This window comes from Gigantopelta aegis, chromosome 7 (genome assembly GCF_016097555.1).
Source record: "Gigantopelta aegis isolate Gae_Host chromosome 7, Gae_host_genome, whole genome shotgun sequence".
NCBI lineage: Eukaryota > Metazoa > Mollusca > Gastropoda > Neomphalida > Peltospiridae > Gigantopelta > Gigantopelta aegis.
Window position 1 is genome coordinate 40,037,898 of NC_054705.1, and position 16,072 is coordinate 40,053,969.

Genomic DNA, 16,072 nt, shown 5'->3' on the forward strand with positions numbered 1-16,072 from the left:
TACCGATATCGGGTCCACTTGACTCGTAGAATTCAAGAGTTATTTATCGTCTTTTCTACTACATCACAAGTATTAGAACATACAGTGTAGCAAAATAATTCGCACGAAAAGCTAAAGAACAAAACAATAATAAAAGTTGTAAATTAGTGGTAAGCTGTCTCCACGACCATTTTCATCGTCATTTGTCAGGCCGGTGGTTCGTCGGAAGATGTTCCAGGTTCAAACTGATAAGGCATTATTTGTTGTGTTGCACAAATATTAGTCCAGTCGTCACTACTACACTATTCATCATCGAAAGAAGAATCGCATGATCACTGAGCTTGGCAATCGTTGTCGATCCCACTTTCGCTTGCGCTGGAAGTCATCTCGTGGTAGGTTTCTGTGAAGCGCGTTCCCTTCGTGACGTCACGGCTATTTACAGGCAAAATGTTTTTACCGAGAATAATACTCGGTCGTTTCCGGCAGTGTTCTACGGGAGTGATGTTTTAATACTTTTATGGGGCATTTTCGTAATTATTGATTTACATATCGGTGTAAAATATTATTGCAATGAATTAAGAAAGCATTTAATTGTGGAATTTGAAATTTTAGTGTATAGTCTGGCACAGCACTTTAAGACTACTATTTTTTAAATGAGACTTTTCATGAGATTTTACATACTTTTAATATCGAGTACAACGCAATTAATATTCCTATGGCAACTAACCATGGCCAAACATTGGCCACATTGACGAGATTATTATTCTTTGGCGAGCTTTAGACAACAAAATATTACTACAACATATTCATAGGCTTATTATACATTACATGGTAACGCCAGACCAATCATATAACAAATCAAATAACAAATATATGATTTTGGCCAAAATGGCAACTTTCTCCTATGTGGTGTCAATAAGGCTTTTCAAACCAAAACGTCTAACAAAAGCCATCTTCCTCTTGGAGTAATAGTACTGAGTGAGAAAGCAAGAATGTCTATCTGCTGTCAATCAAAAACATCAAAATTGTGCAATTGTGCTTCGCCTCGGAGGCCCCACGACTAAAACTGTAGGGATATTCACCGACACACCTCGTAAAGTATGGGAATAACTATGCATATTATACACCACTTGTACGTTTATGCGGTAACCATAAGTGTACGAGACCAGGGGCGGGGGAAGGGGGGATGCAGTTAGTGCTGGAGCAAAACCTCAAATTCGGGCACATATGATACATATATTCGGACAAAATGTGATAACCTGAGACCTTTTTACCATGTATTTCCATCATTCTACCCACACAATTAGTTGTGATTCGTTTGCAACCCTATATATAGCTCTTTGGTAGTAATGCTAATATGAATAAATGCTGTTATCCAGATTCGGGCATTTTCGTTTAATTCGGGCAAAAGTCATTCTGCTCCCGCCCACCTCCCTACAAAAATGGGAGCTCATACGCGTATTGTGGTAACTGACTTGTACCACGCCCCTAAATGACGATGCATGACGTGATGTTTGAGGTGGGGTTTAAAAAGTGTGTGGCTGAACAGATTAATTGCACACATTTGTGAATTGGAAAACAACATAGATAGATAGATAGATAGATAGATAGATAGATAGATAACACTGTTATATTATTATTTGTAAACCACCTCAATGCATCACCGTTTGGTGATCCGAGTTGAATAAAGTTCTGTTCTGTTCTGTTACAAACACAAATAATCTCGTGTGTGTTTGCCATTAGTGGTTATTGTTAATTGCATTCAAGACGTCTGTTGCCATAGGGTTGTTTGTTTGTTTGGGATTTTTTAGGGGTTTTTTGTTGTTGTTTTTGGGTGGGTTTTATTTTTTTTTTTTATTTTTTTGGGGGGGGGGGGTATCTGAAAATAATTACTTTATTTACTTACTTTTTGTTTTGGGGGTTGGGGTGAGGGTGGGGGTGTATTATTTTCTAAGCCTTAACAAGAAGTTTGTTTTGTTTAACGACACCACCAGAGCACACTGATTCTAAGCCTTAACAAGAAGTTTGTTTTGTTTAACGACACCACCAGAGCACACTGATTTATTCATCATCGACTATTGGATGTGAAACATTTGGTCATTTTGACATATAGTCTTAGAAAGAAAACCCGCTACATGTTTTCACTAGTAGCAAAGGATCTTTCATATGTACCATGACATAGATAGAATAGCACATACCACGACCTTTGATATACCAGTCGTGATGCACTGACTGGAGCAAGAAATAGCCCAATGGGTATACCGATGGGGATCGATCCCAGACCGAACCGCGCATTAGGCGGGCGCTTTACCACTGGGCGACGTCCAGCCCCAAAAAGCCTTAACCAAAAAAAAAAAGAGAAAAAAAAAGAAGAAGATATTAATAATCGTGTGAACATCGAAAAGACTAACTAGCGACAACCAATCACCTGTTGGTAAGTTAACCATTCGTACTCTTTACTAGGACCGGAACGTTTTCCCAAACATGGACCATGTCCTGAAATAAATAAAACAATATTGCTGTCAGGCGCGGATCCAGTCGAGGCCCCCGCCCCCGTCAGAACAAAAATTATAAATGCCAAATACGTCTTACCATGACCGGCACCTGTGTGTGTGTGTGTGTGTGTGTGTGTGTGTGTGTGTGTGTGTGTGTGTGTGTGTGTGTGTGTGTGTGTGTGTGTGATATAGGTGATTATTGACAAATGGTAAATATATCTTGACAGATTTTTAGAGTCTAGACTAGAGACTTTAAAAGAGAGTTCGAGACACTAATCTCATGACAATGCCATACAAATTGTATGCGTGTGACGTCATTAGAGATCGAGTCTGAAGTTTTATAAGCATGGACCCTGACGTCATTTTAGTACTCCATGTGTGTATCGTTGTACGCGAGTGTTATTCTTTATTATCCACATAGTTCATCATATTCAGGGACATATAACCAGTATGACCCACGTGTGTCATAATGATTTCACGTGCACAGCTAATGACGTAATTTATTGAAGCGACGTCATAACTTAATGCGGTTTCCCCAGTGTTAACGCTTACCAAAATAACTTCATTTCGAAAAATGACGTCGTTTCGTCGTCTTTGTTTAGTTACGTTTGGAACGTTTTGACATGGTCCTAGCTTGTTATTCACGAAAATAATATTTTGGATAATGTGGATAATAAAGAAATTATTACACTCGCGTGTGCGTCGTACTGATTTGATGAAAAACGTGTCTTGATTCATGCATTACCCTCGCTCTCGCTCGGGTAATGCAATAACCCTAACACTCGTTGCGTAAAATCAGTACGACTCACAAGCTCGTATAATAATCTCTATTTATGTCACATTTCTATCTCGCTCTGAGCGGGAATCAGGCTACAGATTTCGAAGATATCTTATTAGCGCTACGATATCATAAAACCGTTATAAACTCTGACGTCATTACGAACCATGTCATAGCATACGGCCGTTTTACAAATATCGTAGTGCTAAGATGGCTTCGAAAATCTACTAGCTGAGCTATTACTAACCTTCAGGGCCTCGTCCCACTAAATAATCGTAGCAAAGGTTAATTGTAGTGACTTAAGGTGAGTTTTACAACTAGCACCGTAAACTTTACAGCCGTTCCACAAAGCAACCTTACGGTAGTCGTATGTGCCCCTTTAATTCTTAAAATCTTTAATTGTAGCAAAGGTTAATTGTAGTGACTTAAGGTGAGTTTTACAACTAGCACCGTAAACTTTACAGCCGTTCCACAAAGCAACCTTACGGTAGTCGTATGTGCTCCTTTAATTCTTAAAATCTTGTTATCGAAGAAGTGCGAATTAGTTAAATAATAAATTGGTTACCGACTTTTTGGAACATCTTGGATGTATTCATTGGTATCGGACATCCATGAAGTAACTGTGTCCTTTTATTTGCTAAGCGATAATTACTGAATGCACCTAAATTTACGACGATAGTAAGCTACGCTGCGTCGTGGAACGGGCTGGCGATCGTAAAACAAAATTATGGTCGCGATGGTAGGTATTTACGACGATAGTAGTGCTAAGATCGCTTCGTGGAATGGGGCCCATTCCGATAGTGTTAACCACTTCACCACCAAGGCCCGTTTGTCGCTCTTTTTAAATTTATTTAAAATCCAGCTGACACGTACGACTTTCTGTATAGAGTTCTAATACTGCTGTAGTATTCTCGTTCTAAATGAGAATTATGCTAGACTCAGACTACCAACTGTCAGCACAATGTTGGCCAACTCTCTGCTGTCACGACTTCTACGACTGCCCAGTTGCTAGTTTGAGCGCTCTTACAACTCGATTATCGTTGTATAACATGAGCGCACCTGTACGTAAGTAGGGAGTTGGGGAAATTTAACACAACCGTCAAGTGTGCCAACTTCGTCGTAACAGTTGAGTTTTGAGTCTAGCATACGGTTTCAGCACTAACGTGATATCCGCAAGCCCCGTTGAAAACAATCGTAGATAGTTGTGGCGTCATCAAATAGCGTCACCATGTGTTTCCCGCCGTTTTGGTTGAGCATAAGTGGCGACACCCGGGAACCATCCTGCATACAGAAACAAAACACAACTGTAATACTGTCATAAAACAGTTCATTATACATGTTTTGGAAGACTGTAATAAAACGGTTTATTATACATGTTTTGGAAGACAGTAATAAAACAGTTCATTATACATGTTTAGGAAGACTGTAATAAAACAGTTCATTATACATGTTTAGGAAGACTGTAATAAAACAGTTCATTATACATGTTTAGGAAGACTAAAATAAAACAGTTCATTATACATGTTTAGGAAGGTAATAAAACAGTTCATTAGACTGTAACAAAACAGTTCATTATACATGTTTAGGAAGACTGTAATAAAACAGTTCATTATACATGTTTAGGGAGACTGTAATAAAACAGTTCATTATACATCTTTAGGAAGACTAATAAAACAGTTCATTATACTTATTTAGGAAGACTGTAATAAAACAGTTCATTATACATCTTTAGGAAGACTAATAAAACAGTTCATTATACTTATTTAGGGAGACTGTAAAAAAACAGTTCATTATACATGTTTAGGAAGACTGAAATAAAACAGTTCATTATACATGTTTAGGAAGACTAATAAAACAGTTCATTATACATGTTTAGGGAGACTGTAATAAAACAGTTCATAATACATGTTTACGAAGATTTTAATAAAACAGTTCATTATACATGTTTAGGAAGACTTTAATAAAACAGTTCATTATACTTATTTAGGAAGACTAATAAAACAGTTCATTATACATGTTTAGGAAGACTGTAATAAAACAGTTCATTATACATGTTTAGGGAGACTGTAATAAAACAGTTCATTATACATATTTAGGGAGACTGTAATAAAACAGTTCATTATACATGTTTAGGAAGACTGAAATAAAACAGTTCATTATACATGTTTACATAAAACAGTTTTATGTTTAGGAGACTAATAAAACAGTTCATTATACATATTTAGAAGACTAATAAAAAGTTCATTATACTGACTGTAATAAAACAGTTCATTATACATGTTTAGGGAGACTGTAATAAAACAGTTCATTATACATATTTAGGGACACTGTAATAAAACAGTTCATAATACTTGTTTAGGAAGACTGAAATAAAACAGTTCATTATACATATTTAGGGACACTGTAATAAAACAGTTCATAATACTTGTTTAGGAAGACTGTAATAAAACAGTTCATTATACATGTTTAGGGAGACTGTAAGAAAACAGTTCATTATACATGTTTAGGGAGACTGTAAGAAAATAGTTCTTTATACATGTTCCTCCCAGTCGGCTTGTCTTGAGATGTGATTAATCTTTTAACTCTGGTGTTTCACTTGAACTGTTTTTATCCTACTGGTTTTTAAAGCTAAACTCCTGCTAGCCGATTGACAAGACGAACATTACGATTTCATAGGTTGCTATGTAATCGTCTATTCCCGTGGCTTTTCTTGTTGGAGTCACTCGTATCGTGTGGCTGAGCCTTAGGACATATGATACGACATTCAGCACTCACCTCCATAACTACTGACTGCTTGTTAATGTCCAGACAAGGATGGACAGGTTCCGGATATGACGTCATGTAGTACGCAGCCGCAGTGACAGCCGCGATCGAAGCGACACCAAGTCCAATGTCTTTCAAAGTGTCCATGCTGGCCGTCTGGTTCTCTGTAACATAACATTTTAGCATTAAAACGACAAACGTTAAAGCCGAATTTACGAAGCGTGTTTTTCTTAAACGCAGGTGTTTAAAGGCGCAGACCCTAGTTTCAACCCGTTAAAATGGACACCGAGTTTGATTAATCTACAAACGTGCAACACATTTGGATACAGTTATAACACAGAGAAGCTAAAGTCTGTGATGTTTTAATGGGAAAATACTATCCAAAAATAGACTAGAGCTTGTCTCGATAATTATTACTTTTCAAACGAACGTGCGTTTTTAGAATTATAATAATTAAAAAAAAAATGCATTTTGGGATATTGCACAAACCTGGATAACTAGAACCGCTTCACGTGTTCAAAAAATTAATATTCTAAATACTAAAATGATCAAACACGGCTTTAATAATGAAACATTCGCCAGTGTTTAAAGCTAGGGTCTGTCCATTTAAGCACTGTAGGTAGTACTAAACCAAATAACTTCCGGCTGGGTCAAAGTTGGAGGTGCACCGAACTTTTGATAGAGAAGTGAACACCACAAGTCCTGTGATTGGTTATAAATGTGAGTGTGTTGGTTGTAAAAAATAATAGTTTCATCTGGGTAAAATAAATATGCAATTTTAATTCATCTAGTACCAATGTGTCAAGTAGCCTTGTGCTTGCAACATGTATGGGGTACCTGTAAAAAAAAGAGTACTCGAATTTTGTGCGGAACTAGGGTAGTCATAGACGCTACCCGTTATCTCAGAAACAAGCAGCTTGACCCCCAATTTTTTCTGATTCACTTTAAGTGTGAGGGGTGGTAGTATTTATATCCGTGGCGTTTACGTCGATTGATACGCTGCAGGTAGGAGTTTTAGCCACATATGTTACTATTGTCGTCCATGGGATTTGATTTGGTGGTATACACCCTATAAATGTATGTAATTAAACGAGTGTAATTCTAAAGCAGGCTTTGTAAATTCGACCCTGTTTGTTTGAGGGATTTTTCTTTACCGACACCACTAGAGAACTTTGACTGATATTAATCATCGACTATTCGGTTATTGGATGTCAAACATTTGGTAATTTTTACTCCTGGTCGTAAAGGAAACCCGCTACGTCTTTCCATTAGCAGCAAGAGATCTTTTATAGGTACTTTCCCACAGACAGGACAGCAAACACCATGGCAGTCGCACTGGTTGGGACGGGAAGGAACCCAGTCAGAGAATGTGTCCACTGAGGTGGTTCGATCCTAAGACGCAATCCACCTCAGGCGAACGATCTAGGTACAGAGCTAGATCGCGCCCCTTTTAGCTCCAAGTGGTGGGCCCATTGGGCAACACTTGAATTACCCACGGCAATCGGCAATGCCGTGGAGATTGCCGTGGAGTTGTTCATTCTCCACGACACTTCCTTACCTTGGACTATATTTAGGGTTTTTTCAATGACATTTTTTTTTGCAATGGACATTTTCTTACTTGCAAGGGTTGTTGGGCTATTTCCGATTCCAGGTAGGCTAGTGCACCACGACTGGTATATCAAAAACCGTGGTACATGCTATTCTGTCTGTGGGATGGTGCATATAAAAAATCCCTTGCTACTAATCGAAAAAAACATGTAGCAAAGAAAGAAAGAAAGAAATGTTTTATTTAACGATGCACTCAACACATTTTATTTACGGGTATATGGCGTCAGACATATGGTTAAGGACCACACAGATTTTGAGAGGAAACCCGCTGTCGCCACATAGGTTACTCTTTTACGACAGGCAGCAAGGGATCTTTTATTTGCGCTTCCCACAGGCAGGATAGCACAAACCATGGCCTTTGTTGAACCAGTTATGGATCACTGGTCGGTGCAAGTGGTTTACACCTATCCAATGAGCCTTGCGGAGCACTCTCTCAGGGTTTGGAGTCTATATCTGGATTAAAAACCCCATGCCTCGACTGGGATCCGAACCCAGTACCTACCAGCCTGTAGACCGATGGCTAACCACGACGCCACCGAGGCCGGTTAAACCATGTAGCAGGTTGCCTCTAAGAATGTATATGTCAGAATTGTCAAATAGCCGATGATTATTAAAATGACATCCATTCATGGTTTTCAGAACAATAGAATAGAATACAGAGTTTCATATGACGCAGGAATCCTGCGTATTTGACGCAACATTTACCTAAAATACTCCTAAATAAAATATGTGTGCGTCATGGTTGACGCAAAATATTTCCGATGTCATTCGTTTTTACATTCATTTTTTTTATACATAAAAACCTAACGACTAATTCAATTAAATTTCCAGTTCAATTTATGCACAATACCAAACAAACTGGTGTCAGCAAACAGATAGAAAAAAAGAAAAGCATACATCAACGACAGGCGCGTACCTGCCTGTACCATTTTTCCACCAATTTTTTTTTTTTTTACAAATTGTCGCATTAAAACTTGCGATTTCCAAGTTTATTTATAGGTGTAAAATTAGTTCTCAAAGTCAACAGAGTGCACCATATGACGTCTAGGTTTTAAAAAAAATCGGGGGGGGGGGGGGGGGGGATGACCCCAGACCCCCCTACAACACTCGCACTTTCGGTACGCCCCTGAACGATGTTCAATACGAAAATAGCCGATCGGTTTAACTGGTTCCCAATCTTATCAATACGTTTAAAATTATTTGTTTGCATTACTATAGTTTGACACCCAATTGCCGATGTATTTTTCGTGCTGGGGTGTCGTTAAACATTCATTCATTCATTCAATACATTTAACGTAACTTAAGTGTTAAAACCAGTGTGGCTAATGTAGTATACCAGTCCCTTTCTCTAAGTTTAGATAATCGCGACAATGTCGAATACGCGGTCTTTATACGAATATCATCCGCGAGGTTTTTTTGTGTGTATTTTATTCCCTCTGTCAGTCGCTTTGACATTATTATTATTTATTTTTTTAAACTGGTTTAACTTGTTCCCAACCGTGTCAGTACGTTACGTAACATAAGTGTTAAAACCAGTGTGGCTGATGTAGTGTGCCAGTTCCTGTCTAAATTTAGATGATCGCGACAATGTCAAATGCGCGGTCTGTTTACAGACATGTACAATGTCATGTAGATGGTTGAGCAAATCTCATAATAGGAGTTAGTTGTAATTATTGCGCAGATGCAGCTATGTAACAAAGCAGGTTAACATGCAGCATTGGGTGACTAAAAGCCAAAGGGTGCATTAAAAGTAGCATGAACCAACAGGAACGATAACTCGTGACGGCATGAATTGCGTCTGCGCAAAAACTGGCTCCAGATTTGTCTCATTTAATGGGTACAAACTCCGTCTGAAAGCTCTTTTCTGATAGGTTCTGACACGGGAAACATAGCCAATGAGAAAAGTTAATACATTAATCTGCTAGAACATTCTATTTTCACTTAATTATACACGCATTTGCCTAAAAATAATTCAGTGTGAAAAGTTTGCTTCAGGTAAAAATGTAGTTAGGAGAGGTGTTCTACATCGTGGTTTGGTAATATGAAAAACCATCCATACCTTTATTAGTGTAAATCAGAAAAAATACAAAAAATGGGCGTAAAATTGTTGATTTTGGAAGTTTAACAACCCAATGTGACTATTTCCGAGCGTTCACGGAAATCAACGGAAATTTCCGATCGAAATCCAAGATGGCGGCGCCCATCTCCGATCAGTATTTACAAACTTTTAAACATGTATTCCTTGACAATGCAAGCAATTCTACATGGATTATTATAAGTAATTTGGGGACATATATCATATAATCAATACTTCGTATATATAGACCTCTATTATTGAGTAGAAATTGTTGCAAATGTTGAAACATTTATTTTGTAACTTCCTCCTCATACCACTTCGCACCCTTTTCATACTATTTAAAAAACACACATTATTGAGACGTTATAATCAAGGTACAAACATCATGTCAACTTCCCCAACCCATTCAGAATATTGTAATGCATGTTTTCCATGTCCATGTTGACAATGATACATCCACTCCGGCTCTACTCCATCGGCACGTCTAACAAACTTTACAAAGATCATTCCAAATCACAGTCCTACCAAGTCAGTACAGTATTTTGTTTGGTGATTCCTGATGGTGTATTTTGTGAGATCTCTGACTGACGCCCTCTCTGTCTCTGAAGGAAATATTTGATAGATTTTGATTGGTCTATCTATTTATTACTGGCTTCAGGGGTCCCACAAAAGACACCACGTCACCAGCAAAAGTATTTCATGAAAACAAAAAACAAAAAATAATTTTCAGACATTGGTGGGTGAATATGAACATGACTATTCTCATTACTGACCCTAGTTATGGACACGTTACTGTGCCAAAACTCCCGTAATATCCATAGCAGACACAGTACAGGAGTTGTTGCGGAGTTACGTGCCCACAACTACATGTATACATACCAGTTCATTTTTCACATGCATTCTATAATCATAATGCACTAACATCAACATGGAGGAACCAAAGATATACACGTAAGTAGTCTGTTTCGCTGAAAATGGTGACTTTTTGCTTGCATATATCGTTGTAAAACGATACTTAAAACCATTTTAATTCTGCTTTATATTATTTGTTTCCATTTTCAATCAGATTAGAGGTCATATTACATGTAAAAAACAAAATAATCACCAGTTAGTTGGATGATTGCCCTGTTACCTTCATTATATTTATTATACAGGTTTTTGGACAGAAAATGAAAAAAAATATTTAAAGGTCCGTCAACCGGCCGTATACAAAAATTAGTTAAAAATAAATTTTTCACTCATTTTCATTAAAACAAAAAGCATTCATCTTCTAAAACCCATACTATTATGTATGCAAACAATGAGTTTCCTATTTGAATTTTTAAAAAATCATTGGTTCATGCTATTAAAAGATAGTGCAGGGCGCATAGTAAGTCAATTCTTTTCTTAATGTGCAGAGCGAGTTGCTTGACTCTATTTAGCAAATTTAAAATGGCGGGCAAATGTTTTATGTTGTCGTTGGAAGATTTATTTTGTTAATAATGACGCAAGTACTTAGTCGGGATTCAGTGAGTACGGCAAGTTGTACATTTTTGATTTGGATGTCCATTTGTTATACTATTTCGGTTGAGAAACGGTTGAAACAGGGTGTCACAAGTTTTCAATAACAGCTATATAGAGGATATGTAACAATATTCGGATGTAGAAAGAACCACACTTTCTACGTCCCTTCGGACTACATAAAAAGACAGAAAAAACCCCACTAAATTATTTACAAGAAGAAAAACTGTATATGTATTATACAGATAGAATAGTGGATATAATATATGCATGCAATATAAACGAGACAGTTATTTAGTTAATTATGGGATTTAAGAAATATATATCATAGATGACTCCCATTTTTGAATGCATGACTCCACAAATAAAACCCTGTGAGTCATGATGACTCCCATTTTCCAGATGCTAGGTGGAATCCTGGAATAGATGTTTAACGACACCCAAACACGAAAAGTGCATCGGCTATTGGGTGTCAAACTATCATAAATGAAAAAATAATAACCCTCAATATAAAAATTCAACAGTGAAATTAAAACACAGTGTAAGGAACTGTGCGTTTTCAAAAGAAAGAAAGAAAGAAATGTTTTATTTAACGACGCACTCAACACATTTTATGTACGGTTATATGGCGTCAGACATATGGTTATGGACCACACAGATATTGAGAGAGGAAACCCGCTGTCGCCACTTCATGGGCTACTCTTTTCGATTAGCAGCAAGGGGTCTTTTATATGCATCACCCCCACAGACAGGGTAGTACATACTACGGCCTTTGATATACCAGTCGTGGTGCACTGGCTGGACCACGACTGGTTTTCAAAAGAAATAACTTGGGTATCTTTCGTGTAATTCACAAACTGTAATCTAAAACAGGTTGTTGTCTGGGTTAGATCACGTTTCAAAGATCGGATTTACGTGTTTATTGCATACGTTTATGGTTGTAATTTATGACAGCTGTGGTTACAAACGCATCAAGAAGAAACACGACACCCCTATCTTAAAGGGACAGACCTTAGTTTCAATCCGTGGAAATCAACACTAAGTTTAGTTAATCAACAAACCTGTAACACATATGGATAAAGTTACAATCGAGTGAAACATGAGTCTGTAACTTTGAAATGGTGAAATACCCTCTAAAAATCGACTAAAAATCGACTCCATAACTGTTACTTCTCAGACGCACGTGCGTTTCTAAAATATTTGAAATGCATTTTGTAATATTAAAAACAGCAGGATGACCTAAAACACTTCAAATGTATGAAAATGGATAATCTAAACCATAAAATCTAAGTAAAGTATGATTTCAGTTATCAAAACGGCTCTAATAGTAAAAAAATATGCCTTAGTGTTCAAAAACTAGGGAATGTCCCTTTAAACTAGCAGACATATTCGACAGCGATGTCGGGTTTTTTGGGGGTTTTTTTGGTTTTTTCTTTCAGCGTTTGTACGAGTCACCAGGGCACCGTTTTAAATTTTGACGTCAATAGTAACGTTGAAAATAGTCAAACTGAAGGTCAGTTAAAAGTTTGTTTTGTTTTGTTTTGTTTGTTGATTTATTAATCATCGGCTATTGGATGTCAAACATTAGGTAATTCTGACATATAGTCCTAGAGAGGAAACCCGCTACATTTGTCCTAGTGCAGTAAGGATTTTTTATATGCACTTTCCCATTCCATCACAGTTTGAGGCGGGACGTAACCCAGTGGTAAAGCGCGCGCCTGATGCGCCGTCGGTCTGGGATCGATACCCGTCGGTGGGCCCGTCGGACTATTTCTCGTTCCAGCCAGAGCACCACGACTAGTATATCAAAGGCCGTGGTATGTGCTATCCTGTCTGTGGGATGGTGCATATAAAAGATCCCTTGCTACTAATGGAAACATGTAGCGGGTTTTTTTCTCTATGACTGTGTCAAAACGACCATATGTTTGACATCCAATAGCCGATGATTAATAAATCAATGTGATCTAGTGGTGTTATTAGACAAAGCAAACTTCTTCTATCACATTTCTTTGGCCAAATATTATATCTTTTCTAGTTGCCTTGAGAAGAGTACACTCCACCGAAATGTGGCGCACGGTCAGAGTACACTGACAGTACACTCCACCAAAATGTGGCGCACGGTCAGAGTACACTGACAGTACACACACTGAGGTGTGGGATCCTTCTTCAATAGAATGAACGTGTCTAGTAGGTATGATCGATGCGAGCACGACACAGGACTATTTCATCCTTCCTGCGCTGCCTATAGGATGACTGCCACTCTCCCAGGACTAGCTTGATAGCATGAAGGTTGTTGGCAATCGCACCATTCCAATCCTTTTGCCAAATCGAAAAGATAAATTGGTTGATACTATGTTTAAAATCAGTATAGGGCACACCAACCCCGGCATGAGGCAAATCCAAAGCAGACTTGACAGCAGAATCTGCTTTTAATGAACCCTAATGCCAATATGGCTGGGCACCCAACAAAATACATTGTCTTTATTGGCAGCTGATAAAAAGACGCACTTTCGTATCACCATCCCAATTAAGGGGTGGTCCAGCTTCATATTACGTAAAGATTGTAGACGCGAAAGTGAATCTGTGAAAATAATATATTTGGATGCACTAGAATCCTATATGTCTTCCAAGGCTTTATTGACTGCCCAAACTTCAGCACTAAAAAGTGATGTTGAGTCAGGCAATCTCATGGAAAGTATTGTGTCCGATCAAAAAAGCCACAGAATTCCCATCCCGTGATCCGTCTGTATAAACAGGAATGTAATCACGGTACCTGTCTTGAATTTCCATTTTTACACACCCGTTGATGAAAACGCTATGCGTTATTTTTTATAACATATGGTTGTTTACATGTATGTACGTGTGTTAACAATTTCATTACATACGACTGGCTGCTGCTAGGTGATGACCATACATGTACATCCAATGAAAAACTACACAATGGAAATCGATTACACGTGACGTATAGTTAACCCGACATCCGTGTGTCTGTGACGCGTAAGTTAGCTACAAGGTGGTAAAACAAAATATGAAGGAGTTTCCAAAGTATCTGTTACATCAATGTTGGAAATCCCCCCATCTAAAAAAACCCACCACCTCCCCTTGCTTAATGCGAAGACCATTGCTTCATATATTTGTTATCAAATATCGCTTTATCTGTTGGATGTTTCGGTAATGATTTAATCTTGGTCACATACTGCAGAGAAAGCTTTGCACGCCTAGCACCCAAACAAGGTTGGTATGCATCATTTTATTTCATTTCAACTTATTTTCGTGCTTATATCCAATTAAGGTTCAAGCACGCTGTCCTGAGCACACACCTCAGCTATCTGGGCCGTCTGTCCAGGACAGTGGGTTAGTTGTTAGGTGGTTAGTGAGAGAGAAGAGTGTGTAGTGGCCTTACACCTACTCATTGAACCCTTAAAGGGACATTCCTGAGTTTGCTGCAATCTTTAAGATGTTATCAATTAACAGAGACTTTTTAACGATTGTAATTATATATCAAATATATTTTTCTGCATAAAATATTAGTGGCTATATATTAAACGTGTTTCTGATCGTGTTAATATTTGTACTAGGTTAAATTTCATTTTATTTCCTAAAAAATATTTTTTCGTACGTACGAAAATATTTGAAGACAAACTCCAGTTTGGGCTTCTTACAAATATTGAAAGGACCAGAAACACATTGAATATATAGACACTGATATTCTAAACAAGAAAATACATTTAATATGTAAGTTTAATCGTAGAACTATTGTATTAGTCGGCAAACTCGGGAATGTCCCTTTAAGAACTCGCACTGGGTTGGAGCCAGTACCGGGCTGCGAATCCTGTACCTACCAGCCTGCATTCCGATGGCTTAACCACTGCGCCGCCGAGGCCTGATCGTGTGCATCAACGTACAGGAGATGTTCTAAAGGCATCAAGACAAAGCCCAAGTCCCTGGTGGTGATTACGATCTAGTATCTGCAAGTAAGACTTGCGTGTAGTCGAACTGAAGGTCAAAGACGACCGATTTAGATTTTTTTTATTTTATATATACACAATACAAGCGCGTGTGTGGGAATTAAGCATGCAGTGAGGTGGGGTGGGTGTGTAGTGGGTCGGGGTCCACACACACACACACCACCACCACCTCCATCACCAGTACTCGAGGGCACAAATGTACTGTGTTTTGTTTTGCCCTTCCGCCTGAGTAACGTTTCTAGCGAGGAGTCGAGTAATGCTCCACCAGAATATGTATTCTAAAAAGATAATTCGCTTTGAGCAGGGGTCAACCCCCCCCCACCACCACCACCACACACACACACACACACACACACATACCATCCCAAACCGCCACCTCTACACACGCACCTGCAAAATACTTGGCGACCGTTGATGTGTCGAAATTGATAGCTTTTTAAAAACCACAAATAAAGACGTAATCGCACTCTAGCCCTATTGTGACATGTATAAATAGGATTCGGTAGATACAGATACAGAGGACACAGGAGCTATTCTTGTGGCTAGGTCTGCTTATTGTTAACCTTGTAATTCAATATGTCGTTCAAGGACATTGTCCTAGGCTTGGCAAAACAATCGTGACACGCTGGTCCAAAGCACCAAATTTGGTATACTTGACAGTTAGGCTATACAAAAACATAATTCGATGAGGTGCCCGACCTACAACCCCCGGATTAGTATTTTTCAAGATGGCCGCCATCACCATTATCAGATATAGGTTTTGTCACCATAACTTTTAAACTAAAGGACTTAAAGAAGTGAAACCAGTGTCTATATCTACTACTTGAATGATATGTGATGATATTAGATTTACTGTGATTAAAATCATATTTGTTCATATTCTAAGATGGCCACCCATGGAATG

The 16,072-nt window shown here is 38.2% G+C and overlaps 1 protein-coding gene across 1 annotated transcript in view; it reads right to left on the reverse strand.

Moving 5' to 3' along the window:
• The window catches only part of LOC121376880 (long-chain-fatty-acid--CoA ligase 5-like), a 66,645-nt gene extending 51,407 nt beyond the window's left edge, over positions 1–15,238 (reverse strand). Inside the window, 4 exon segments of the mRNA XM_041504665.1 lie at positions 2,408–2,475; positions 4,416–4,533; positions 6,028–6,179; positions 15,043–15,238. Of these exon segments, the coding sequence (XP_041360599.1) occupies positions 2,408–2,475; positions 4,416–4,533; positions 6,028–6,179; positions 15,043–15,052 (348 nt within the window). The 5' untranslated portion in view covers positions 15,053–15,238.
• Positions 15,239–16,072: the final 834 nt, after the last annotated feature.